At 37.5% G+C, this 26,923-nt stretch overlaps 1 protein-coding gene across 3 annotated transcripts in view; it reads right to left on the minus strand.

The window, feature by feature from the left end:
• LOC117400221 (trafficking protein particle complex subunit 8-like) overlaps window positions 1-26,923 on the minus strand; it is a 76,040-nt gene that overhangs the window by 15,112 nt on the left and 34,005 nt on the right. For all 3 annotated transcript variants that reach the window (XM_033999817.3, XM_033999816.3, XM_059022106.1), the window contains 13 exons: window positions 22,101-22,295; window positions 19,367-19,521; window positions 17,137-17,211; window positions 15,677-15,806; window positions 12,045-12,202; window positions 10,222-10,667; window positions 8,595-8,745; window positions 8,137-8,233; window positions 7,787-7,855; window positions 7,632-7,690; window positions 4,950-5,132; window positions 4,329-4,430; window positions 95-240 (listed from right to left, as the gene is read on the minus strand). In XM_033999817.3, the coding sequence (XP_033855708.3) occupies window positions 95-240; window positions 4,329-4,430; window positions 4,950-5,132; window positions 7,632-7,690; window positions 7,787-7,855; window positions 8,137-8,233; window positions 8,595-8,745; window positions 10,222-10,667; window positions 12,045-12,202; window positions 15,677-15,806; window positions 17,137-17,211; window positions 19,367-19,521; window positions 22,101-22,295 (1,966 nt within the window). The remainder of the gene's footprint in view (window positions 1-94; window positions 241-4,328; window positions 4,431-4,949; window positions 5,133-7,631; window positions 7,691-7,786; window positions 7,856-8,136; window positions 8,234-8,594; window positions 8,746-10,221; window positions 10,668-12,044; window positions 12,203-15,676; window positions 15,807-17,136; window positions 17,212-19,366; window positions 19,522-22,100; window positions 22,296-26,923) is intronic.

Genomic DNA, 26,923 nt, shown 5'->3' on the forward strand with positions numbered 1-26,923 from the left:
ACTCCAGTCATGTTGCCGAGAACTCTTGAGAATAACTTTTAGTTATTCATGTTGCCGGAATGAAATAGCTTTTGTTTTTAAATTTTTCTTTTACCTCTTGTGTGTGAATGGGTGGTCATATGACTCTGGGTAATGAAGACTTGTTTTTATAAGATGAGAAAGCTGCTCCACTGACGGCCTTGCTGGTACAGGTGGTTGTTCAGGTCGGATTAATTTTAACAGCACCATTTCTTGCGCTTCCTGCAAATAAAACAAGTACACACTGTTATTACCAGAAATTTTTAAACAAACCTACTGTCTGGGGTTAGGATATATTTCAAATAATTACACAACAGCACTAATTTAAAACAGGAGTTCCTAACACTTTTTAAAAATGTAAGCCACTATCTTCACAGCAATTCTTTTGAAGCTGCAAGCCCTGTTGACTCAGGATGTTTAGATTACAGTTTATAAACACAAACTCCCCCCTAAACAAACTGAAATAACTGATTTGTGATCATTTACAACATGATTTTGTGTATTTTAATCTGGGTTCATATCCAATGATTTCAATATTAAAAAAAAAAAAAAAAACAATAGTCAAAAGATTCAGGTAACAAATGACTTGATGAGAAAAAGTGTCATTTTAAGGGCTCCCGAGTGGCGCATCCAGTAAAAGCACACGCGTAGAGTGCAGGATGCGCCCTATAGTCTGGACGTCGCAAGTTCGAGTCCAGGCTATTCCTTTGCCAACCGAGGACGGGAGCTCCCAAGGGAGCGCCGTACAATTGGCTGACCGCTGCCCGGGGGGAGGGAGGATTAGGTTGGCCAGGGTGTCCTCGGCTCACCGTGCACCAGTGACCCCTGTGGTCTGGCCGGGCGCCTGCGGGCTTGTCTATAAGCTGCCCAGGGCTGTGTTGTCCTCCGACGCTGTAGCTCTGAGCTGGCTGCATAGTGAGTCTGCGGTGTGTAAAGAAGCGGGCGGCTCCCGAGTCAGTGCAGGGGTGGTAGCGGTGAGCTGAGCCAAACAAAATAATTAGATACTACTAAATTGGGAAGAAAATAACAAAAAACTAATTGGCGACTACTAAATTAAAACAAGGTGTCATTTTATGGTATTTCTGGAGGGGCTAAGCTAATACTTTAGATGTCATCTGAACATAAGAAAATCCTCTGGTCCTGGGTTCTGCACATAAAGTATTGGTTAGGGTTAACTATGTCAACTCCTTTTAAGATTTTAAAGACTTTAATACTGTCCCTCTTAAGTCTTCTTTGTTCTAAGCTAAATAGATTCAGTTCCTTCAGCCTTTCTTCGTAGTTCATTCGTTTAAGACCTGGGGTTACTCTGGTTGCTCTTCACTGGATTTTCTCCAGGGCCACAATATCCCTTTGGTACTGTGGTGACCAGAACAGGACACGGCACTCTAAGTGCGGTTTGATGAGTGCATTATACAACCTCATCATAACTTCCTTGTCATGCATCAAAGGGACCGTACAATTAATAAAACACATATTGCATAAAAAGTTGTGTTTATAGCACCTTTATAAGATTTTATAACTATATTGCAAAAAACTTTCCAATTTTACTTACTTAATCTAGGACACCAGGGTTTACAACAGATGTACCTGGATCGTTCTACTCAGTCATCCTTATTTTTTTTCGATATCCGAGGACAGACAAATGCATTTATTTTTAAATGTATTCCTTAAGATTCTTTAGTAGCACAAAAGAGATGAATTAATGTGCTGTGCAAAAGATGTGCCAAACAGGCTATTGCTAACACTAATTCCAGTGAAGTTTATTTTTTTAACCATAGAATTAATATGTTATGTATGCGGTTTCCCCTCCTTGTTAGTAGGGGATAGTAATATAGTAATAGGAATTTCAAGTTAAAACAAAATATGTATGGTAAAAGATGATTATTTACTTTCTTACATTTTCAAAGCAATGTTAAAACTACTAGAATTATTATAAGATAAGTACCTCTGCATTAAATACTTTCCAACAGTGGGATACAATGCTGTGATCTTGAGGACCTTCAGTGATTTACCAGCGCCAGTATCTCGACAAAATATTGTATTTGTAAAAAACTAAAAAATAATAATTACAGTACAAACAGATTAACCTGTTCTAAGATTATTAAGATAAGTCTGCTGTGAATTTCCTGAGAAAGCACTTTCGACAATCGTGGTGAAGCACTGATGTACTATAGCTGCGTTATTTGTACTGAAGTTGTGCAATAAGCATTTTTTAACACAAGATTTGCAACAGGATTACAGAAGATAAGAAAGTGTATTTCTTCGCCAGTAAGATGTCCCTGGAATTTGACACTTTTTGACCCATGGAAAGATGTAAATCGAACCAAACTTGCACTGGCTTACCCACTCCAGATGTTCCACGTTTTGAACGTGCATTTCTTAAATCTAGAAAAGTATAGTACGATGATGGTATGATGACATCAAAATTCTAGAAAAGAACATTCCATTCTAGAAGCCAAAAGTCACTGTAAACATAGCCAGTGACCATTATGAATCTTGATCAAGAGAATTGCAAAATACAGGAATGTACCAAATGTTTGATTTGTATAAGGCCAAAGGTTAGTTCAATTTCCCTAGATAACACTTGTAACTGAAAGTGTTACCAGTGGGTGGTAATATATTAGACGGAGTATTGTAAATTAAGAGTCAACCTTCACTAAAATTAACATTTTACATGTCATTTTAGTGAAATAAAAGGTATTTGTTCGGAATTACTGGTCTAAAGCTTGCATCACTAGCATCAGTGTCAGCAGAAACAGTACAGTAAACAGCACCCTTTGTTCAGGCTTTGTCAAACAGCAACAGCCCTTTATCCACAAAACAAAAACAAATATGTAGTAATATGTAAAATATGAAGTTCATGAAGTATAAAAGGTGAGATTTGACAACAAATATGATTTCTTCAGAACGACTTGGAGTTTAAATAAAATACTAGAAATAAAAGCACTATGGTTTATCATCACCTATCGCCATTACAGATATCTAAAACATTGGAATTGGTTCGGTCACATGTGCATACAGCTGAAAAGATATGAATTAATCAGAAAAAATGTTTCAAAATCCTTCATGTCTTCCTGCAAGACGGACAGGTGTGGCAGCAGCAGGATGTTATAAATGTCGTACATGTATGCAAAAGCAACTAGGCAAATTCCTAGACAGATGTTCACAATATAAAAATATTTGCTGAAATATCAAAATGTACAATAGATTAAAGTATGGTATATGCAAACCATTAAAAGGGATTAAAAAACAATGCATTGCACAACAGTTAGACTTGGCACAATACAAAATGTACAATACATGTTTGTAAAATTTTTATTTGTTGTATACTGAATTTAATTTAAAAAAAAAAAAAAAAAATGGTCATAACATCAATGAAGTCTAAATACATCTCTCATCAGCAGCTAATATTTGATCTTAACATTTTTAGATCTTGATCCACTCTCTGTAAGTTGCCTTGGATAAAAGCGTCTGCTAAATAAACAAATAACATAAATATTGGCAGAGAGGAAAAGGCTAGAATGCATCTTTCTGCACAAGGAATTGTTGTACTGTGCTACAGACTGATATACTTTGCTATCATCCCAAAAACAGCCATCACATCTCTAGGGCAGCAGTCTGAAGTCCTGATAAGGTCTGACACCAGCCAGTCATGACTGACAGAATGTAATCTCAGTTTCTCAGTTGTATCTACACTATACCTGTGAGCACACAGGGATTCAAGGACAACAATGTGCAAGTTACTGAGGCAGCAACATTAGTTTACAAATAGTAGTCAATTTAACTGATCTAAATGCTGCTGCTGTTTAAACAATACAAATTTGAATAAACCCATGCATTTATTTTTAATAAAAAAAAAAAGATATTGTGTTGAAAAAAAAAAAGTGAAAAGTTTGTATGGTTTCTGAAGTACTTTATAATGTTCCCCAGAAGGACACCATTTGCAAGATGCTACTGTAAAAAATGAATTTTGAGTGCACTTTTATAGGAAGAGAGTCAACTACAGCCAAAAAGAGCCTGGTCCTGGGGGAGCAGCATCTCACTGAAAAATACCTGGTCCTGAAAGGGTTGAGAGAGACAGGGTCTCTGGCTTACCTGGTATGATCTTGTGGTGTGCAGGGTGTTCATACAGTCAGAAAAAAAAAGGTTTGTCTTTTTTATTGGTACAAACTAGGAACAAAGCTGTAGCGCTCAATAGGTAACACAATTCATGTTAGAAAAATTAAATTGCCTTATTTTTAGTTTCCAAACAAAACAATAAATCTACCAAAAATTACCACTGCCATGTTAAACATATATATTTATTTTACCTGTTTTTGTGATAAAGAACATGCTTCCTTCCCTATTGTCTGAAGAGCTACATGAAGCTGACCTTCTAAGATAAGCTGCTTGTTGTCTTCAACCACATATGCCTGCAAATAAAAAGGCAACCAATGAGCAGAAAAAAAACAGGCAAACTGCAGCCCTGCAAATCCATTTGAATTTTTCTAGGACCTGGAAAGCAGCAGGCACAGACAATGGGAAAGCAACTTAAAAATGGACATTTGAGCAGCACAACTAGAGGTAATGGGCAAGTGTACAAAATGAACAGGTTCCCCCAATCTAAAAGAAATATTTTGTTGTTTATTAACTAGTCATACCCCCTACTGACACGGCTGTATACAATACAAGTCACTTGCTTTGGTACAGTAAATATAAATGGTACTTTTAGCTAAAAGGTACAGGCACAGGGTTATTTAGCTGAAGCTGATAACTCTTATTACAATCACAGCTTTAAAAAAGTGGGACTTACAAAATAATGGCTTGAATTTTACAACTTGTGTGTTAAAAGTTATAGATGCATAACATTTTCTATCAAGCATGTCAAATAATTTCTGTGTAACTAGCATAAATGTTAAAAGACAACATAAAACCTAAAACATAAGCTATACCTTCCACAGCACAATGATGTTCAAATCAACTTCGCTGCATTTTCGTACGATTTTTCCCACATCGTCGGTTGGCCATCTCGCAGGTACAAAACTTGTATACCCGTTAGTCAGGGTCTTCTTTGATTCCGAAGACTGGCAGCTTCGGAAAAAAAAGTCTGCACATGGAGTGGTTGCACTGATTATCTAAGAAAAAACAAAACAAAACAAACATGCACTCATAAAATCATTATGAAATCCCTGCTGAGAGTATATTTAAGCATCGGAGCTACTTGCACATGGAGTTTAGATATCGAATATACAATAAATCCTCATTCATAGGAATGTTTTCCTTAACACTAACCACCTTAAATTAACGTTAGACGCACAAGGGAAATTCATGGTTACAACTGCATGTTTATGTTTCTTTGGGCAACAGAAATGTAAATCTGACCTATTATCCCCAGGTATGCAATTAAATTGGATTGTAATCAATTTAATAACCTAATGAATAAATAAACTTAAGCCTTACAAGCAAAGCTCTTCAGCCACATTGACAATTTGCAAATACATTTTAAAGAAATCGTGCTGTTCTAGTGTGTTCAATCATTTACCAGATGGAAGGAAACTAAACCGCCAGTCAGATTCCTAATGCAGTGTCAGTAAGGCAAACGTTTGCTGTATTTATTTAAGAGGTAAAAAAATTATATTTATACTAGTCTTTCAGAAATTGGAATTTTCACATGGAACCATGAAAAAAATACAGCCTTAACAACGCTAACGTTTTTAATAAAGCCAACATAAAAATGATCCAAAGCATCTCATTATAACCTTCTGTCGCTTTGCACTTTCTGCAGACTTTTGTGTTTTCTTCTTTTTTTTTTTCTTCAGCAAGTAAGAAATGTATCCATCTTTGAGAAATGACACACAGGGCAATCTGGATGTACTCATCGAAAACAAATTCAACCAACTGCTATTGCGGTTACTAAAATGCAGCCCTGTCTAATAAATAAAACAAAAACGGTCAAAGTACGAGTATTGCGATTATTATTCATGTTTACAGGAGCACGTATACTGGTGAAAAATGCAGAAGGACTGTGTTATACTCATTGGCATTCAATTATACAATGGAAACTACAAAGTTCATGAGCTGCACAGAACGCTCTCTGCAGAGTTCTCCATGGCAGAATCACCAAACGCCTGCTTCACCTACCCTAATGTCAGAGAAGAAGTCCACTCAAATCGAAATCATGCATGTGTACAGATGGATGATCATTTAGAAACTATACTAACCTTTGAGCTGCTAAACTAAAATGAAATATTTATGCACAGTGGTTTATAGAAAATATATAATAATGTAAAAAAAAACAACAACAACTTTAATTTCGCTTTTCCCCCCAGGGGTTGAAAACCCCCAATTTAGTTTACTGCAAAGAAGAACATAAGAAAGTTTACAAACGAGAGGAGGCCATTCAGCCCATCTTGCTCGTTTGGTTGTTAGTAGCTTATTGATCCCATAATCTCATCAAGCAGCTTCTTGAAGGATCCCAGGGTGTCAGCTTCAACAACATTACTGGGGAGTTGGTTCCAGACCCTCACAATTCTCTGTGTAAAAAAGGGCCTCCTATTTCTTTTTCAGGTCAAAAAAGTCCCCTGGGTCGACATTGTCTATACCTTTTAGAATTTTGAATGCTTGAATCAGATCACCGCGTAGTCTTCTTTGTTCAAGACTGAATAGATTCAATTCTTTAAGCCTGTCTGCATACGACATGCCTTTTAACCCGGGATAATTCTGGTCGCTCTTCTTTGCACTCTTTCTAGAGCAGCAATATCCTTTTTGTAACGAGGTGACCAGAACTGAACACAATATTCTAGGTGAGGTCTTACTAATGTATTGTAAAGTTTTAACATTACTTCCCTTGATTTAAATTCAACACTTCTCAATATATCCGAGCACCTTGTTGGCCTTTTTTATAGCTTCCCCACATTGTCTAGATGAAGACATTTCTGAGTCAACATAAACTCCTAGGTCTTTTTCATAGATTCCTTCTTCAATTTCAGTATCTCCCATATGATATTTATAATGCACATTTTTATTGCCTGCGTGCAGTACTTTACTCAGAACATCTCTGAACTCTTTGTAGGGGGAATTTCAGATGTTTATAATGTTAAGGCACTGTCAAATATGCTATGCTTTTTCTATGAGTGGAGGCAGAATATTTTGCTTTCATTCAAACAATAGAAAGTGTGTAGGACAGCACCAAATTAATATCCAATCGTATACACAGAGGTTTAAATCTGGTAAGGGAAACAGTATTAACAAGAACAAGAAACAAATCTCTATAGAATGTTTTATACCTAGATACTCACATTCCCTTTTTAAAGATATTAAGAACATGAATTGGAGCATCCTGCACTGAAAGATAAGATGCCCACTTCTGGAATCACAAGAAGAGTTTAGGAAGAAGGGAAAGGATCTAGGATCTATGAGGCGGTTTGACTCTGAAGCACAGAACAAAACATTTTATTTAAAACAGGGAGAAGCTACCTTAGCTCCAGTTTTGAATGTGCCTACATTTTAAATCTGGAAGCATTTTCTAGTTGGCGTTTGAAAGGGACAGCACTGCCTGCTTAGTCAATCAAGCCTATTATCAGTTTGGTAGACGAAGGGTTAAACTGTAAAGTGATGACAAAACAAAGGCCTACCTGTTCATTTCCTAAAATGATGTCAGCAAATGTATACTTCCCTAATGCACCAGAGGTAGCTAAAGAAAAATAAAGCAAATATGAGTTTAAATGCACAACATTATAAAACTACTATACACAGTTAAATATGCCCCCCAAGCCGACCAGTAACTTACCATCTTGATATTTACATGTAGTTGCTTTGAAGCACAACTTCCCTCGTTCTCTGCTTGTAAGCTTTGCATCTGTAAAACACCAGTAAAATCTAAAGAAAATGCTGTATAAAAACTCTTTTCCACAATTACAGGAATAACATCAGGATAAATTAGTGTTGTATATTAAGCAATCAAACACCACGGTTCTATTTTAATGTATTGCATATGTATATTTATTGTATTTTTTTTTTCAAGTGTTTTTTTCACATCTGCAGGGTTAGACCAAAGATACTAATCAAACAGACCCTGCACGCATCACAAGATTGGGGCCAGAATAAACTTTAAACTGGGCTTACAAATATGAAACTAACCTTTATCTTCAGATGGGTTGATGCATTTCTGAAACCTCCACTGTTTACTGCTACTAGACACCTGCACAATGTGAAACTCCTGAACACCTCCTTCACTCTGCAAATGCAAAAAAATGAGCATCAGAAATGTAGAAATTTAAACACAGGTGGAACGAAGTGAAAACAAAAAGATTCATCTTAAGTGGCAGCAGAATGAAATTCATTAACTGTTTAATTAGTAACTGTTGAGGTTTATCAGATGTGAACAGGACAGCAATGGCAACTTGAAGATAATAATAATAATAATAAAAAAAGAAATATAAACATATCTTGGTCTACCCTGCTAATGTATCCACAATTCCAGAAGTGACTTGTAACTTTTAAAAGCTTAATAAATCAATCAAACTCTTAATAAAAGCCATTTCAGCGGGCTCATGTTACATACTGAACTAAATAAATTGGTAAATAATTCTACTTACAGTGTTGATGTTTTCAACATCCACAAAAACGAGCATATTGCCATTTCTACCATCTTCTTCATCTTGGAAAGTATTACTCCGGCAAACTGTTGCCCTCACACTCAGAGACCGACTGGTGCAGATCACTGCTGTATGCCGTAAAACTCTATGGCTGGAGAAGAAAATACAAGCCTAAAATTATCTGACCAATCGCACAGCCATTTATAAATTGGAAGCTAGTCCAATTTTGGGTAGAAGTACAGGTACTGCACCGTCTTTATTAGTGGTTTCCCATTTAAAACCATTACTATTAATTATGCTAGCAAACAATGCACATGGTGTACAACGTTTAGTTACTTCCTGGTAAGCATGATGGATATATTAATGTATTGTATAACACACATTACAAACAAAAGTATTACTTTTATATAAACACCTATCACTTTCTGGACAATAAATTCTGTTTGACATGAACACAAAATTGCTCTTAGAAACAAAACTTAATGTGCGGGGGAATAATTATGAGAATATCTTGGGCTTAATGCTCCACTTTTACCCAGATAAAATCCATCCTGAACACTAAGCAGTAAACAGACAATGTCCTGGCAGGGATGTTCACACTCTTCATGGTTGAACATTCTCCTTGACCTGTTTTGCCATATATTAGGAAAGAAAAACAAGGGCACTAATCTTTAGGCAGCCACTACACCTTAAGAAAACTTAACAAGATGCATGTCAAAAATGCCAATGCTGTCTGTCATATTAAGTTTACATACACACATTTTATACCACAGTCTGTGAAGAGTGTTCAGAAGGTTCAAATACAACTGATTGTCAATTATGGTGCTAGATTATAAACAGTTCCACATAGGCCACAGGCTCTTTCCCCCATCCCTCCCTCCCTCCTATGTCCAGGTTTTCTCACTGAAAAACAAAGAGTGGCCTAAATGAGCCAAAATAAAAGGCCTAATCATCTCAGATGCTTGGACCCTGACTTACGCATATGTTTGTCATTTCAACAGCATGTAGGTGGCCATGCAAAAGCAGGGTCTAACAATAAATTAGAGGTAACATACATTTCTGTTCAGTGGTATCCCAAATAGGATACACTTTTTAAAAATGCAGAAGAACTGTGAGTACCAAAGATGGCCAGTCATACATTTGTATTGTATCTTCAGCTATTCCAAACACTTGCTAACATTTCAAGGACATCTGTTCTGCTGCTTTGAAGCAATCATGGCAACTGGGAGAATTGCCAAATCCCAGCAGTGCACCAAATTATCAACACACCTGCAGAATTCAGGAATTCAGAAGTCAGTTGGTGAACATAAAAGCTGAAAAATGAAACCTACAAAGCAACAATCAATACAAGACGGTTTTCCAACACAACAAGGCTTCCAGTGCAGTTGTCCAAAGAGCAGTCTTTCTTGATTGATATGCAATGTATTGTTATATTTTTTCCTTGTGTCCAATGTAGAAATCCTCATGTTTATCCCCCATTACCACCATCACTTCAAAACAGCTGAGTGCTTACCCTTTATATAAAGGCTGCAAAAAACACTTGACAATGCATGCAGTCACACCACAAAACTAAAAACTTTGTTTTTACAGTTTGTACAAATTAACAGTTGTGTATTGCTTTACCTACCTCAGCTTGGAAACCTTATTGGCACTTTCATAATAAAACAGGAAGTTAATTTCATGGACGCCTTCTTTATCAGGTCCTCGCAGCCACAGAGGCAGTTGAATAGATGCTCCCGGTAAGAGAACAGAGTCAGGCAGCGGAATATCAATCACCCCAAGAGATGAGTTCCCAGAACCCATTCCAAAGTCCACAGGAGACACCAGGGAAGTCAATGCCGTACATGCAGAGGTAGAGTCTGTTACTATTGTTTTGTATGCACTGCAGTTTTCTGATGATGTGGGACTCTGGGGTGTCAGTGCTGCAGTATTGCTTCCAAATGTAAAGAACTCTGGATGTTTGGATGCAACCTTTAATCCAGTAAGAAGAACCTTGCTTACATTCACAAATTCAACATGTGCTTTCCGTATCTCTCCACAGAGCAGTCCAGTAGGAAAATTTATAAAGAATACCTGAAATACAAAGTTGTCAGTAAATGAAAACACATCTACTGATAGCACAAAGGGCTGAAGCCTTTTTAAAAAGTCCACAAACTACCAAAAAAAAAAATAATAATAATAATAATAATATACAGTGGAACATCGCATATCCGACCGTCACAAAACCGTCCTGATCAATTAACTGCCTCGCTAAATAAATAAATAAATAAATAAATAAATAAAGGCAGCTACAAGAGTAATGGTATTATCAGCAAATGCAGCGTCCGCAATGGATACAGAAAGACAGCGTTATAGCAAATCAGCCTTTTGGTGCGTTCCCCTTTAAGAGAGACGGAATGTGTGCGTGTCAGTCAGCTGTGTGTAGCAGTGACATGTCAATACACCAGTTGAGAAAGTTTTGTGTTTTACTCTTGTTGTGCAATGTATTTATATGATGGAGCGCATGGTTGCAGATATTGGCAGCGTGTTGTTGTAGCTTTTAAATGCATTTGAATTAAACAAAGCAAGCTTCATAAACGCAATGCTTACCGGCCGTCTGTTTAAAATAACCGAAGCAGTATTTAAACCAAGCTTCTTATCGGCTGTTGGCAATATCAAGAAATAGCGCAAAGCACTGTGACAGAGATATTAAGAAAGCAGAACCAGGGAGGCAGGGACTTCTAGAGTTTAGAAAGAAGCCATCAGCTGGAGGTTACTCTACAATTACCATTTGTTTTTGTTTTTTTTTTGGTTTTTTTTTTAAAAGCTTTGCGTGGAGATGGCTTATAGTAAACCGCAGAGCAACACTGTGTATTGTAGCCTAATTAATCTTGTTTACGTTTTGCTTACTTTTAAAAGCAAATAATTTCACCGTGTTTAAAGCAGTTTGAGTGTTGTTTTTGTTCACTAACCTATTTATGCATGTGTACATGACTTTTTCACATATCCGCCTATACCCCAGTCCACAGGAGGTCGGATATGCGACGTTGTACTCATATATATATATATATATATATATATATATATATATAATCTCATTAACTTACTCCAACAGTTTATCGTTCATTTTGATTGTCCTTTAGCTAGGATGAACCCCTCGATATAACGAACAAAAGGCTATATATATATATATATATATATATATATATATATATATACACACACACTTTTTATTATAGAAAACAGTACAAGTACAGTAAAAAAGTTGTAATATACAATTTTCTTGAAAATGTCAGAAATGCCTTCTTTTAAAACTTAAAACTTTAAAATTAAAACATAAAACAAATTAGTGTACAGATGTTTTGTACGTGTGAAATCAGAAAATGGTCAGGACTTGACCATGTGTTTGTTTATTTTTTGATATTCAGATTCAGTGCTTCAATATGCTGAAAAACAAAATTAAAAGATCACCTCTAGCAATGGCATCGGTGGGGTGATGATAGGGTCTAACCGTCGATCAGGACCATGCTTGACTGAAGTTTTCTCTTCTTTAGTGTTATTAAGACGAGGTCCTTGAATTTCCAGATCTTGTCGACCTCGAACTGACATACCATTACTTACAAGGTTTCCTTGAGTATAAGAGTGGGGAACGATAAAGGAAATAAAATCAATTTTCTGGTATAAAGTTTTGCGCAGGTACATTTTCCTGCACAGTCTTGCAAGTTTTTCATTGTTACAGCAGCTGTGCAGTTCCTTTCATATTTGCCTGTGCTCTTGAGCATTTTATTTTAGTCTGCCAGGACCTCTTTACAGATATGCAAGCTTGAAAGATTTAAAGATCTAAAACACAAAGCAAAACATATTTTAAAACATAAATACATAAATAAATAAAATAAATAAAACTTCTTCCTCGCTGACTTAATAGTGAATTGAGTGGAAGAGGTGAAAAGATTATGCATTCTCTAACCCCTTTAGTGACTCATTTTTGTCACTGATATCATCACAGTCACTGTCTAAGGACTATAAAAAAGAACCCTCGCAAAAACCCACAAAAAAGTAAGTTGGCCTCATTCACTAAATGTTCTTATGCTATAAAGCGTGCCTTCTCCTAGGATAAGGTGCATGCTATTGAACGCCTAGATCAACCTAGATAAGGTGCACCTTAAAGCATAAGACGCACATTAACACACAAGCCTTAAAAATAAGTTGTTGGGTTGATTAGCATCTGCTGAATTTGCCTAATGCATTGTAACTATTAAAATGATGTGGAAAGATAGCACTAATGAGATGAATGGTACACACATGGTATTCACTAAACCGTGCTAACCATAAAGTGCGCCTTAAATCGCGTGCTTAGTAGCACTGATGGAAAGCAGGTGTTATCAGCTGAGATCCTTCTTATAAAAAGCTGCCTTTCAGCACGAGTTATCATGGAGACACTCCTTGCTAACAGAGAAAGGCACCGTTTTTAAAGTAGTGAGGAAGAAAGGATCATAGCCCAAAGGAGAGTGAGAGAGAGAGAGAGACCCAGCTTTACAGTACAGAATGTGTGTTACAAGAGAATTCTCATTCATTTGCAACATTACTGTATATAGAATCCTGTAATGAAATGGTTTACAAGGCATTACCACTGTCATTGTATTCTCTGTATGCCTCTGTGCGCGTGTGTGTATATATATGTATCAGTCCTTAGAAATTCTGGCATGTGATTGGTTAAAACCTCATAACATGACCAAAAATAAATCCAACTATTGCCCCTGTGACGTTGCTTACGGTAAATAGTTTTTTTTTTTTTTACAAACTCCTTCAAATTACATCACGCTGAGCGTCCTTCCTCTCTTCACACAAAAAGGCAAAATGCCAGACAAACCCGCATCTCGCTAGACAGAGATTGTGTGATGTAAATATATTATATACAAAATATACTATGAAGCAAAGATGCTGCAAACACTAAAATCATCATAACAAGTTTGCTTTCATTGTTTTCTGACTTCCTAAAATTCAAACAAATCCAACTCAACAATGTAAATAAATACGACGTCCACAAACTCAACTGACTCCTCCGAGAATTCTATGCAGCAGTGAGAAAGTTATTTTTTTTCCTGTAACAGCTTTATTTAAACAACATATATATATATATATATATATATATATATATATATATATATATATATATATATATATAACATCATATTTAGTACACAACCTTGCCTCACTTACTTTCTTGACTGATTCAGACCTCAGCTCTTAAGGCCTGGTCACACGGGCAACATTTGTTGATGGCAACAAGGGGGCGACAGATGTTGCCGTCTTGTCGCCTCGTGTGACCACCCTGGGCATTTATTTCCTTGTGCTTTTTTATGTATAATCTGTTTATTTATTGCTGTACTATTAATTGTGAAGCGCTCTGAGATGATTACTTTTAAGGGCGCTATACAAAAGAAAGTTTATTATTATTATTATTATTATAGTGATAAGCGAATGTTAATGTCCATGATTACAATAACATATTTAAGCTATGAATAAATGTATCTTAATAATATGCCATGTGTAGTGTATTTTTTAAAAATATCTATTTAAAATGAATTTGCTGTGTATGCAGTATGCCTGTCATTCCTACATTAACCCCAAAAAATGAACTTTTTCGCAGCAAAATTAGTTTAGTGATTAGTTTGCATTACGTTGTTGCCTGTGTGTGGCCAGCTTGTCGGCTGCAGGTTTGTCTCTCGTGTGACCACCTCAAACTGCAAGGCAACATGCAGGCAACAACTGTGTTCCTCTTGTTGCCATCAACAAAAGTTGCCCGTGGGACCAGGCCTTTAGTGGGAAACTACAGGTCCCTCTGGAAGAACTATCATTACCTCCAGGGGACAATGCCCTCAGCCTGCCCCACTAATATATTGATTTAATACTATTTTATTTAATATAAACAACCTTAAATTAATAAAAATGTACACACATGTTTTTGTACTGCTCAGGATCTCTATCTGTGTCTATGAGCCCTGGTCGTCCCTCCACTTGTTCCGTGTGCAGGATAGAGGCTCTCTTCTCCTCCGTATGGTGTAATTTCCTTATCTGATAAGGTGCACGCTATGCCTTATTAAGAGGCATTCATCTGGGTGAATACCACCTTACTTGTAGAAATAAGGAACGCGTTAAAGGATGGTGTTAGAGCGCCTTAGTTCTGCTTTTACGAAGGGTTAGTAAATGAGGCCCAATGTGAGTGAAATGTATTTTGGGCGAGTAAAATGCAACATTACCTTAAAATCCTGAATACCTTCAATAAATACTGTACATACTTTAAAGTTAAATTATGGGGTATGTATTAACTACAGCCTTGCATTTTAACTGTAATGTCACTTTGAACTACTGTACAAAAATAAACAAAATAAAAAAATTACTCTTATTTGCTTTATTGACCACAAACAATATGGATGTGAAGCAAATAAACACAGAAGCAGAACTTTTCTTTTTATTCCAACGTTGCTGATGGAATATACTCAACAGGCCTGCATTCACATACTATATATTATTTTGAGTATTTTTTTTTTAAAACTGCACTAAATCAAATAAAGAAACAATAAAATTGTACTCCTTATTGATCGCTTTGCTATAGCAATATAAAGCATCCCAACTCCCTCCAAACACAGGATATTGTATTTATTATATAGATTTACCTTAAAAAAAATTCAGTTGACTGTTCGGTATATTGAGAAATCCGAAGGATCAAGAATCCAGTCGCTTATTCACCAGTCACAAACTCACATTGAAAGTGATTATTATTATTTTTTTTATATGAAAACCCCAACTCACTGTTCATGTGTTTCTGGCAATTTCCAGGCAGGCTACAATTAGCTGTCCTGACATTTCTATGATCAATTTTCTTCAAATTCATATTTTCTTCAAGGTGTAAAACACCCATTACGCAGCTTACCTGGAGTGCTGGCCACAACAATTCAGCTTGTTGTACCTCAGACCCTGTTGGTCAGGCATTTGGGAAAACTGGAATTTCTATTTATTTTTCAAAATTCCCAGTCATCCACACCATGCATGTGCAGTTTTGTCACCTTGAACAACATACTTTATATAGCATTTCCACTCACCATCCACCTGTAGACCAGAAGAAGGATCTGTTCCATCTACCACATTCACAAACGGGACAGTTCCCAAGTTATAAACAACCCCAAGAATGTGCAACTCTCCTGTCTGATGGGGAAGGAGCTTCAAACGTGCCTATGAAATGGAAATTATAACAAGTCATTTGTGACAACAGTACTAAGACATTTTAACCTGCTTCATAATTTGTATTCTTTTCCCAGTCTTGGCACCCAAAATAAACAAATGCATAAATCATTTTAAAGAAATGTACTTTTTTTATAGTAGAATGCAAATAATAAAAGGAAGATAACAAAAAGAGGAGGCTATGTGGTCCAGTGGTTAAAGAAAAGGGCTTGTAACCAGGAGGTCCCCGGTTCAAATCCCACCTCAGCCACTGACTCACTGTGTGACCCTGAGCAAGTCACTTAACCTCCTTGTGCTCCGTCTTTCGGGTGAGACGTAATTGTAAGTGACTCTGCAGCTGATGTATAGTTCACACACCCTAGTCTCTGTAAGTCGCCTTGGATAAAGGCGTCTGCTAAATAAACAAATAATAATAATAATAATAATAATAAAACACATTCCTTTACTCTGTGTCAAGTGCAGCACTCACCTACTGCTTAAATAATTTAGAATTATGAACATAATCTCATCTGCCAATAACAGTGAAAGAAAAAAAAGAGAATAAAACTCAAATCTGCATTATTAATACATTTGGAAAACACCCTACTGTATTACATAGTAGATAGTTACTGTATTATTAACAAATACATTGACCATTTACTTGAATACAATAAGGAATTTAATCGATGAATAGACAATAACAAAATCACTAAATCTCTTCTACAATTTTCTGAAATACAATAACATTAAGGGTTTGAAGGGGAAGTCTTCACTTGTTATAGCTATCCTCATGTTGTAAACAGTAAGATTTCTCTTGCTCATAAAACCCGTAGATGCCTGAACTGTGATCCACACACCTCGTTTCACTGAACCGTGACCCGTCTCATGAAATCAGATGGTGTAACTGCGACTTAGTGCTTTCCAATAGGCTATTGTAGTCTATGGGGTGAGCTGCTGTTTTCACATTACACAAATGCAGGGGTTTTAGGGTTTTAGGGTTTTAAAAACTGCAGGGCTGTTTGGTTGAATGTCAATCCCTCGAATTCTGCCAGTGATTGATCCCGGTTTTGGATACAGATTGTGTTTTGCACATATATAGAAGTGAACCATCAACCACACTGCAACGTCATTTTCCAGTAGGATTCTGGGAAACAAAGCACAGGGCTCTCACGCATTGCAGCAAGCAAGGACTCATTAGGGGCAGTACATGCGCTCACAGAAACTGAAACTCACGGGCTTGCCAAGATAGAGAGCAGTTAATGAGACGAGTAGATTAAAGTAAAATAAATAGTACTTAAATAAAAATGTCCTCTTAAACTAAAGCTTTTTATGAGAAACTTACCACTTTTGTTTCTTCACTACCCATAGAAAACTCCAGTATGACGTCTGTGCTGATAAACTCATTTTTGAAGGTTGCCTATAAATATGAAAAGATCAATTCACAAATGATGTCACTGATGTTTAATCTGAAATAAATGTTCAATGCATGAATTGAACAAAACCCCCTTCAACACAGTACAGTACAGTACATTTTGAATCGCCAATTATTTTTCTTATTTTCTCCCCAATTTGGTAAGCCCAATCATTGTTTATTTCAACCTGGCTCACCTCTGCCACCCCCGCGCTGACTCAGGAGGGACGAAGACAGACATACGCATTGATGTAACTTAAAAAAGAGGATGGTGAGTAAGTAGATTCAAGAAACTGCACAGAGTCCTTTTCTTCAGTCAGTTGTTAGGTTTATTGAAATATGCAGGGAGTCTGGTCCCAGGTACAGGACACAGAATACTCGTTCTTACAATTGTTGCATGACATTAAATACCCTTCTGCATAGGTGTCTCTCTCCTCCTCTTTCTCTGACACTTAACCAATAGAAAAGGTACAACTCATTATCCTGTTAACATATATTTCATTTAGTGTGAGTGTGTGTGTGTGTGTGTGTGTGAGTCTAGTGTGACGACCTCTGAACTCAGTGCATTCCTCAAACCCCTGGTGCCCCAAAAAGGTCCATACATCTGGTTTTTGTCATCTTCTCTCCGTTCTGCCTTAGACCCTTCAAGTCCTAGTGGTATTATCTCTTACTCTCCCTGTGAACCTCTTGGTCCAACAGCAGTCCCTGGGAGCCTTTTAGCCCCTTTATGCTTTGTATTCCTAAAAGTCTTAGAGCCTAGCCCCTCCTGGTCCACAGCACCAATATCTTGTTAGCTTGAGGTCAATGTTGGACAAGAAGCTTGTAGACACAAGGTCTCTTATCAATTGTTAGCAGTACATGCAATTTGAACCAAACAGTCTGCTATCTGCAATATTAGTTTCTTTTCAGAAAAGAACACCAGTATAGCTCTGCCAGTCCACATGCGTAGCAAACTGCTAATCAATTCTCGATCCATGTTTTCCAACACGCATCCTCCGAAACGTGTGCCATCAGCCGTCCGCTTCTTTTCACTCCGCAGGCCCCCCATGCAGTCACCTCAGAGCTACAGCGTTGGAGGACCATGCAGCTCTGGGCAACATGCAGGCAGGCCCGCAGGTGTCCGGCCAGTCTACAGGGGTCAGTGAGCTGAGGACACCGTGACCTAAATCACCCCCCCCCCCAAAAAAACTTTTTTTGTTGTACAAATGCAGGCTACCCAAGTGTATTCATAACTATAAGTGACCCTAGTATATTCACAACTATAAGTGAACTATAAGTGAACTATAAGTGACCTAAGGAACTCAAGTTAAAATTACCCAGGAAGAATTATTAAACTGACTAATACCCACTAACTTACTCTTGGTGGTGGAGCCCGACTGCGCATCTTGAGAGTTAGCAAAACATAAACCGTGCATGCACGATGAAAAAATTAAATAACTCGCTAAATACTTTATCCATTTTTTCGGTTTCAAAAAAAAGAAACTCCTAGTCAATGAGTACTATCCGCCTCCAGATATGGTGTTTAAACACGCAGCCGTTTGAGTTATTTTAGCGCAAAAAAGAGACTAATTTGTCAAAAAAAGAAAAAAAGAAAAAAAAGTTCACGATTCTATAACTTAAAAACTAAATCGCACAGATTTTCACAAAACTTGACAAAAATAAATAAATCACATGGACACGGAGCATATGAAATGCAGTTTAAACAAGGCTCTGCCAGCCACTCTTACCTATATGGAGGAGGTAAAAGTCCCTTTAGGTATGACAATACATATACCTACATTTTAGGATTTAAATTAATGTTTTTGTGTACTTATTTGTGTGACCTGGGCCATTAGCCCAACTTGCAGTTGTTCCTAAAGCAATTCCAAACTGTCTTCAGAAAACTTCTTTATCTTGTCTTTTAGAAGTATTGCTGCATGCTTAAAAAAAAAAAAAAACTCAATCAAAGCAGTTTTTGAAAGAGAATCAGCAACATGGTTAGAGTCCTTTCATTTTCACTGACTTCTACAACACTGATGTTCAAACAGTACATGCTTGATTTCAAAAGAAAGTTCAAGACATGGGCAGTGAAATTGTTCTGGGAGCAAACCCAGGTGAATACATAGCAAGTATTCAGAACGTTTAAAAGACACCGGGGGGTGGGGGTTTATGAAAACTGTACCTTCCCATGTGCATCTTTCTCGTTGCTTTTTGGCTCTTCCCTGTTCTGAAGCTGACCGAAATCTTTGGATTGAAACTTCCCTAGCAGCGAGAGGTCTGTCAGCAGGAGAGGAACCTTCAGGGGGTTTCTAAAGACAACCTCCACTATGATGGGCTCTAAAGGAAACCAAATCAATGTTAGCAAATCATAAGGAAGAAGTAGTACACAGTTATTTTTTAAATTGAAAAATGCATTACTCCCAGTAATAGACTGACCTGTGACGCATGTTCTTTCACAGAGTGTAACCGTTTTGATCAGTACATAAAGGTGTATCTGGCTACAGTATAGAGGTTCTGTCTGTTTGTTTGTTTTTGTTTTTTTTATTATTATTATTTTTTTTATTCAAGGAAGTTCAAGGTTACAGCAACCTAGGAGGCAAATAATTTTATTTTACTTTTGGTTTACATTTGCAGTTTCACCAAGCAACTAATAATTAAAGAAGAGTAGCCATATAAACTTCTAATGTGTGTGTTTATTTTTGTTACAAAATATCCTTACAAAAAACTGACCTAGGATGTCGAACACTAAATGGGATGCCCAGGGGAAAATCTAAGGGCAATGTCGTACCCGATATCAGAATGGTTTACAAAAATAAAGAAAAACATCTGTATTATTGAAATGTATTGAGATTAAAGCACCGCAGCAGTGAATGGGGTTCATTCCTACCGGACACCACCTGAGAGAATCATAGACTACAACACTGTTTCAACTGTAAAATGCTGCCTAAAGTTAATTGGTCTGTATCATTCATATGATCCAAGGTTAAAAGAATGTGGCAGTGAATATAATCTAAGTGCCATTCTGTGACCTACTCCATGTAGAGAAATACCACATGTTTAATTTGTGTTACAGGGCCTCTAGAGGTTCTTTGAAATCCATGTTGCCAGACTCAGGGGAGTGGCCACTTCCTCTAAAATATATATAAATATAATTTTTTATTTAGCAGACGCCTTTATCCAAGGTGACTTACAGAGACTAGAGTTTGTAAACTATGCATCAGCTGCAGAGTCACTTACAACTACGTCTCACCTGAAAGATGGAGCACAAGGAGGTTAAGTGACTTGCTCAGGGTCACACAATGAGTTAGTGGCTGATGTGGGATTTGAACCGGGGACATCCTGGTTACAAGCCCTTTTCTTTAACCACTGAACCACACAGCCTCCTATATATATATATATATATATATATATATATATATATATATATATATATATATATATATATATATATATATATATATATATATATAATTAATTAAACTTTATTCTGCTGACATTGATGCATTGAGAAATACACCCGTCCAATACGTTAATACATCTAAAACACCACTGTGTTGCACTTCTGAGATGATGCTAACTGTCTGCTAGCTTTAAAGCAAGCAATGGTGTGGCAGGGCAGAAGCCCTGTTGGTCTAAATAGTGTGGGTGTTGTGTTATTTATTTATTTGTTTGGCAGAAATGGGGTTAATTTGACCCCTGACGAATCCTTGTGCAGAACGTGGCTGGAGCTTAATTGATTAATTGAGGATCAATGAAGGCCAGCCACATGTTATAAAAGCAGGGAGAAATCTTTGTTTGGAAGAAGGAGTTAGGGGGGTTTTGACCTGTGTTTAGACAAACCTGTAGTGAAGGCAGATGCCCAGTCTACAACTCTTTCGTCTGTTGTTTGAATCTTCATTTTGGCCCTAGTGCCCTGTTTATTTGTTTTGTGTGTTTAATAAATGTGCTTTAAACTGCAGCTTCTGTCTCTGAGTCTCTAAACAGCTTGGGCTGTGATGCTATCCTGCCACAGATGGTCAATCAGAACTTTCACTATAATCTTCCATGGAATTCTTTTTTGATTATTTTAATGTATTGTATTGCTCATTTTCATACTCCTAAAGTCTTCCCTTTTACTAAACAGAACGTGCACTTGTAAATGGTATAAACAGTAAAATGTTATCTGACTGGATGTTTTGGAGACGAGCTCTGGAATTTGAATTGTTTAGAATCTTTACAGAGTTTTGTAATCCAGATCTGTGAAACTGCAGTGTCAACTAAAACCACAGAAATTTGTACCACTGGAACTAATAGATGTTATAGATGGTCTAAGAGGTTTTGTCTTTTTATCAATTTAATTTATGCTTTGGTTTAAAATTTACAATGAAATGTTCTTGGTTTTTGGTTGGCAGCCAACTTAACAAAAAAAAAATGTGTGTAACCAAACATTTTTTAAGCCACTTCAATAAAAACTGACAGTATGCATTTGTGTTAAGACTACTGATAATATGAATTACTGATAAGATTATTATTTTGCCGGTCCCTTTAAATTAGTTTTAATGAAAGTTGACTGTATCTGGTTAGTTCATTTATCTGCAGTTTTGAATGGAGATTTTTCTAGTTAAATAATTGAAGACAAAAACTTACTGATATTGCAATCTTTTGATCTCTTAGAGAGATAACTAAATCTGCCTCCATTAATTAAGGGAAGACTGAACAACCTTTTCAGATTCCCACAGGAGCAGAGACATCTATTGTAGTTAAACTGTCTTTTAGTTTATTTATTTTTTAAATGTGTTAGGTGGATGTCTCATGTTCACCCATTTAATAACAAGATAAAGACTAGAAAGCCCGAAGATATTAAAACTGAATTATTGAATGCCCCTGTATCTCCCCCCCTCCCCCCTCCCCCATTACAATATTCAAGAAAAATATACCTTCTACTACAGCTAGTGGAAATCTGAAGTTGTCAGTTTGGCTGTTGAGACAGTATTGAGTTGGCTGGAAGTTCACTGGGATTGCTCCTCGGTTGACTACAGCTACAACTTGTTCTTCCAGCTCTTTCCACTGTTGTGATAATTCACTGTCAAACTCCTGATCCAAGCTGACATGGGTAGCTGCTTGTTTTTCTCCTGAAAAATATTCATAAACAGAATGACAATCTTTTGAATCTCCTTCAAAACAGCTAGCAGACAAAGGGATCCATTCAAACAGACAGCAGTGGACCTCAATACTGCTACTGATTATAGTGCCGTCTCAGACATTTACATTTTACATACTTTTAAAAAGACAAAAATGCACATGCATACACAGCTGTTGTTTTTCATACTATTGGTAGACAAAAGGCCTAATTTTATTGATCTTATTGGCAGCAGTAATTCAGATCTGCAACTGTTAAAAAATCAGTTCAAGAGACCCAATAGCCGAGTATTATAAAGTTAATATAACAACAAAAGTGACACAAAAGGGTCTGAAATATCAATTCCAGAATTATGATAAAAGGTAAGCTTGCTACTTTTCAGGGGCTCACAAAATATCATGATAAATCACTCACCTTTTAGAGTTACTTAAAGAGTTAGCAGGGTGCCGAAAAAAAAAAAAAAATAGGGCTACAGTCCCCACATGCGGCTACAACTGTTTAAATAACCTACCTGTCATTTTTCTTTTCATTGTTAACATCCTGACAACTTTTTACATTTATAACTTTGCTCTTTTCAAAATGTCCACTCTAGTGCACTGATAGTGCAAGGGTTATTGCCCACATTGTCAAACAGTGTATTAAGTATTAAGTTAAAATGCAGTAGCGGTTTCTTTTAAGTTTCCCATCTCCTATTCAGTTCAAATCGACGCAATTTTATTTTATGTACAGTATTGAAAGGTGTAAAAAAAAAAAAAGTATATTTCAAAGTAACTGCATTCTAAATAAATAAATGCTTATTAATATCAATAGGTTTCAAGAACATTTTCAGTAATGCATTTATTCATAGTACCTTAATTTATAAGTACAGTAGAACTCCAAAAAATTGCACGCCAAACAACCACATGTCCAAATCAACTGCACAGGTTTTATTTCTCTAGGGCAACCACTCATTGAGCAGTTTTATCGCAGCAACACTAAATGTGTAAAAAGCAATGGAGTCTAACAAGTGAAAGAGAAAACAAATTGTTCTTTCTGTTGATACAAGCTAAATACAGTATAATACAGCGTCTTGAAATAGGAGAACAAGCAGCAAAACTGGCACATGAATACAACCCTCATCATCTTCACCTCCACTCCCATCCAGATTGAATTAGATTCAACACATTTCAGTTCATCGTCCGTTTGCATTTGTTTACATTCACAGTAAATTACACAATTTTTTTTTCCCCTAAGGTCAAGAATTTTGCATTCATTTACATGCACAAAACATTTCTAATGACAAAATTATACCGTGGTAAACTACTGTACAGTAAGTTCCGCAAGATTTTTTTTTTTTATAAAGAGTGTTTGTATTTGTTTATGTAGCATAAATAAAAATATCTCGCTGTATTTCCACTAGAATCCTGGGCCCCAATTGATTGTATACAGTTCTGTGTTGTCTAGTGAACGCTGGAGATACAATCTGCATTTGTTTTTGATTGGCACGTTTTGATCACGTCATCACCTACGCACCCCTCAAATCAGTTATTCAAATCAGATTAAAAAAGGCAGAAGCCTATGTCGATTCCTTCAGACATCGCACCTATCAATCCATCAGAATACCAAATGGAGGACTGCGCACCTAAGTGGAAAGTAGAGCAAGCTGTGAAAAAGGCAAGGGAGTCATCATCTCCAGGGCCTAATGGAGTTCCGTACAGAGTGTACAAGAGTGCTTCAGGAGTTCTACGAATTCTGTGGAAATTGATGAAAGTGGCATGGGAAAAACAGTTTGTACCAAGAGCATGGCGCCGCGCAGGTGGGGTCTTTATACCCAAAGAAAAAGATTCTACGAGTATCAGTCATTTTCGCCCTCTTTCACTGTTAAACATGGAAGACAAGATTTTCTACAGCACTGTTGCTCAGACATTGTCAGCTTACCTACTGAAGAACTACTTCATTGAAACTTCAGTACAGAAAGCCGGTATTCCAGGTTTCCCAGGATGCTTAGAGCACATCAGTGTGATCTGGCAGCAAATTCAAACAGTTAAGGAGACGAATGAGCTCCATGTTACATTCCTGGATTTAGCTAATGCATATGGTTCAGTACCACGGGCAGCATTTGATTTTTTCAGTGTACCGAGGACAATAACAAACTTAGTGAAAGCCTACTTCAGAGATTTGCATTTTTGTTTTTCAACTTCAGAATTCACCACTACATGGCAATGTCTAGAAATTGGAATAATGGCAGATTGCACCATTTCTCCACAAGCTTTTACCATGGCAATGGAAGTAATTATTACGGCATCAAAATGGGTAGTGGGAGGAGAAAGCTTGGCTTTTGGAATGCAACTGCCACCAATTAGAATGGATGACATGACAACAGCAGCCTGCACTAATCGGTTATTGGGCAAACTAATAAATAACATTGAATGGGCACGAATGCAATTCAAGCCCACCAAGTCAAGGAGCATCTCTATAATTAAAGTTATAGCAGTGGATAAGTGGTTCTAAATTAACAGTTAGGCAATACCAAGTGTGTCTGAGAAGCCTGTGAAAAGTCTTGGGAGATGGTATGATGGGGACCTAAAGGACACAGTTCGTGTGGGAGAACAACAAACAGTGCAAGGCTTGAAAAGCATAGACAGCAGCGCTTTACTGGACAAACTTAAACTCTGGTGCTTTCAGTTTGGTCTACTGCCAAGGTGTATAAGGTTTCCTTGACAACAGTAGAGAAGCTGGAAGCGTTATCAGTTCATATGTCAGTTACACGCTGCCTCAGCAGAGTGGGACTAAAGGGATACTGCAGCTGCCAGTCTCAGCTCTAACTGAGGAGTTTAAGTGCACCAAGGTTCAATTGGAAACGGCATTGGTAGAGTCACATAACAAATGTGTGAGGGAGGCAGCACCTGTGTTGAAACTGGAAGAAAGACGGCAAAGGAAGCTGTGGAAAAGGCTGCCCTTCGTATCAGTGATATCATGGGGCAAGTACAGCATGGAAGAGGAGGCCTTAGTCTCAGTTCAGCTCCTCCTACATGGCACAATGAGCCCCAGCTCAACGGAGGAAGCTGGTAGTCAACGAGGTGCAAAAGCAGGAGAGGATGAGGTGCGTAAAGGCAGTTTCCCAAGCCAAGCAGGGAGAATGGACGAGATGGGAGAGTGTGGAACAACGTAATATTGGCTGGCGAGATCTATAGACAATAGAACAGAGCAGGATCAGTTTCTTAATTAGGTCAACACATGATGTTCTCCCATCACCACAGAACCTTAATCTATGGGTAGGAGAGGATCTGTGGTGTCCTTTGTGTTCATCGCCAGCTACATTAAGACACATCGTCTAGGACAACTGGAAGCTGCACAAGACTGGAAAATGCTGGCAGATGTTGGACAACGGCTTATTTTCCCACCTGAGATTGCCACCACTAACCTTCAACCAGATAGTGTCTTGTGGTCTGGATGAGCACCCCTTGTTCACTTGGTAAAGTTAACAGTGCCATGGGAGGATGCTGTGGATGAGGTGTATGAAGGGAAGAAACGTCGGTATGCTCAACTAGCTGCTTAAGCGGAACAGCAAGGGTGGAGAGTCCATGTTTACCCAGTGGAGGTGGGTTGTCGAGGACTTGTGGCACACTCCACAACCCAGTTTCTCAGAGACATCGGATTCAGTGGTCAAGAGTTGCGACACATAGTGAAGAACTTATCTGAAGCAGCAGAAAGGAGCAGCAACTGGCTCTGGTTGAGATGAAAAGATTCTGGTTGGGGACCTCAAGCACAGTAGAAAGAAAGCAACGTCGATGGAAAGGAAGGTAAGTAAGCTGGGCTTAGCTGAGTGGGGACGGAGGGGGGTGATGCTGGGATGCCAGAATCACTGTCAAGCCCTCTTAAGGTGTCGTGGGCTAGTCGACGAAACACCAAGGATGGAAGGTGCCCACTTGAAGAGTACCCTACTCAGCTCAGTCCAGATTAAAAGTAGCACTGTCTAAATATGCATGTTCTAGCATGTAAATGAAGTTTCTAAATTAAATACATGTCATGACAGTAAACAGAGGGGAAAATAAACTTAAGTGCATATCCACGGTGCCACCTTTGAGAGGTGTGGCGTAGGTGCATTTCTTACTGTTACCAAACTGTTTTTTTTAAGCCCAAATAAAAGATCTTTGACAGGCTCGGTTTCTTCGGCTAATTTCCTGTGCCTGAACACTTACTGGTGGCCGCATTGCTAATTTTCCTAACAATACTTAGTTTATCACATGAAAAATAAAGGAAATAGACATATGCATTTAAGTCTTAACTCTCAACTTCCCAAGCCTTGCTATAATAAACTGGAGACAAACATCTGTTGTTTTGGAAGATTTCAAAAAAGTATTTTTATTGCTCTGACGACAGGTCAAATGTAATAGGTTAATCAATCATATAACTTAATACAATACCTAAGCTAAAGTACATTACTAATGTATTTAAGTTAAATTAATACAAAAACTACTTTCACTTTCCTGTTCCAATCACATGCTGCACAATACCCAGCTACCTCCAGACCCTCATCTCTCCCTACACCCCCACTCGACCTCTCCGCTCCGCCTGCACTAGAAGACTGGCTCTACCTCCGCTACGCTCCCCTGCCTCCAGAGCCCGCTCCTTCTCCAC

This window comes from Acipenser ruthenus, chromosome 4, assembly GCF_902713425.1.
Source record: "Acipenser ruthenus chromosome 4, fAciRut3.2 maternal haplotype, whole genome shotgun sequence".
NCBI lineage: Eukaryota > Metazoa > Chordata > Actinopteri > Acipenseriformes > Acipenseridae > Acipenser > Acipenser ruthenus.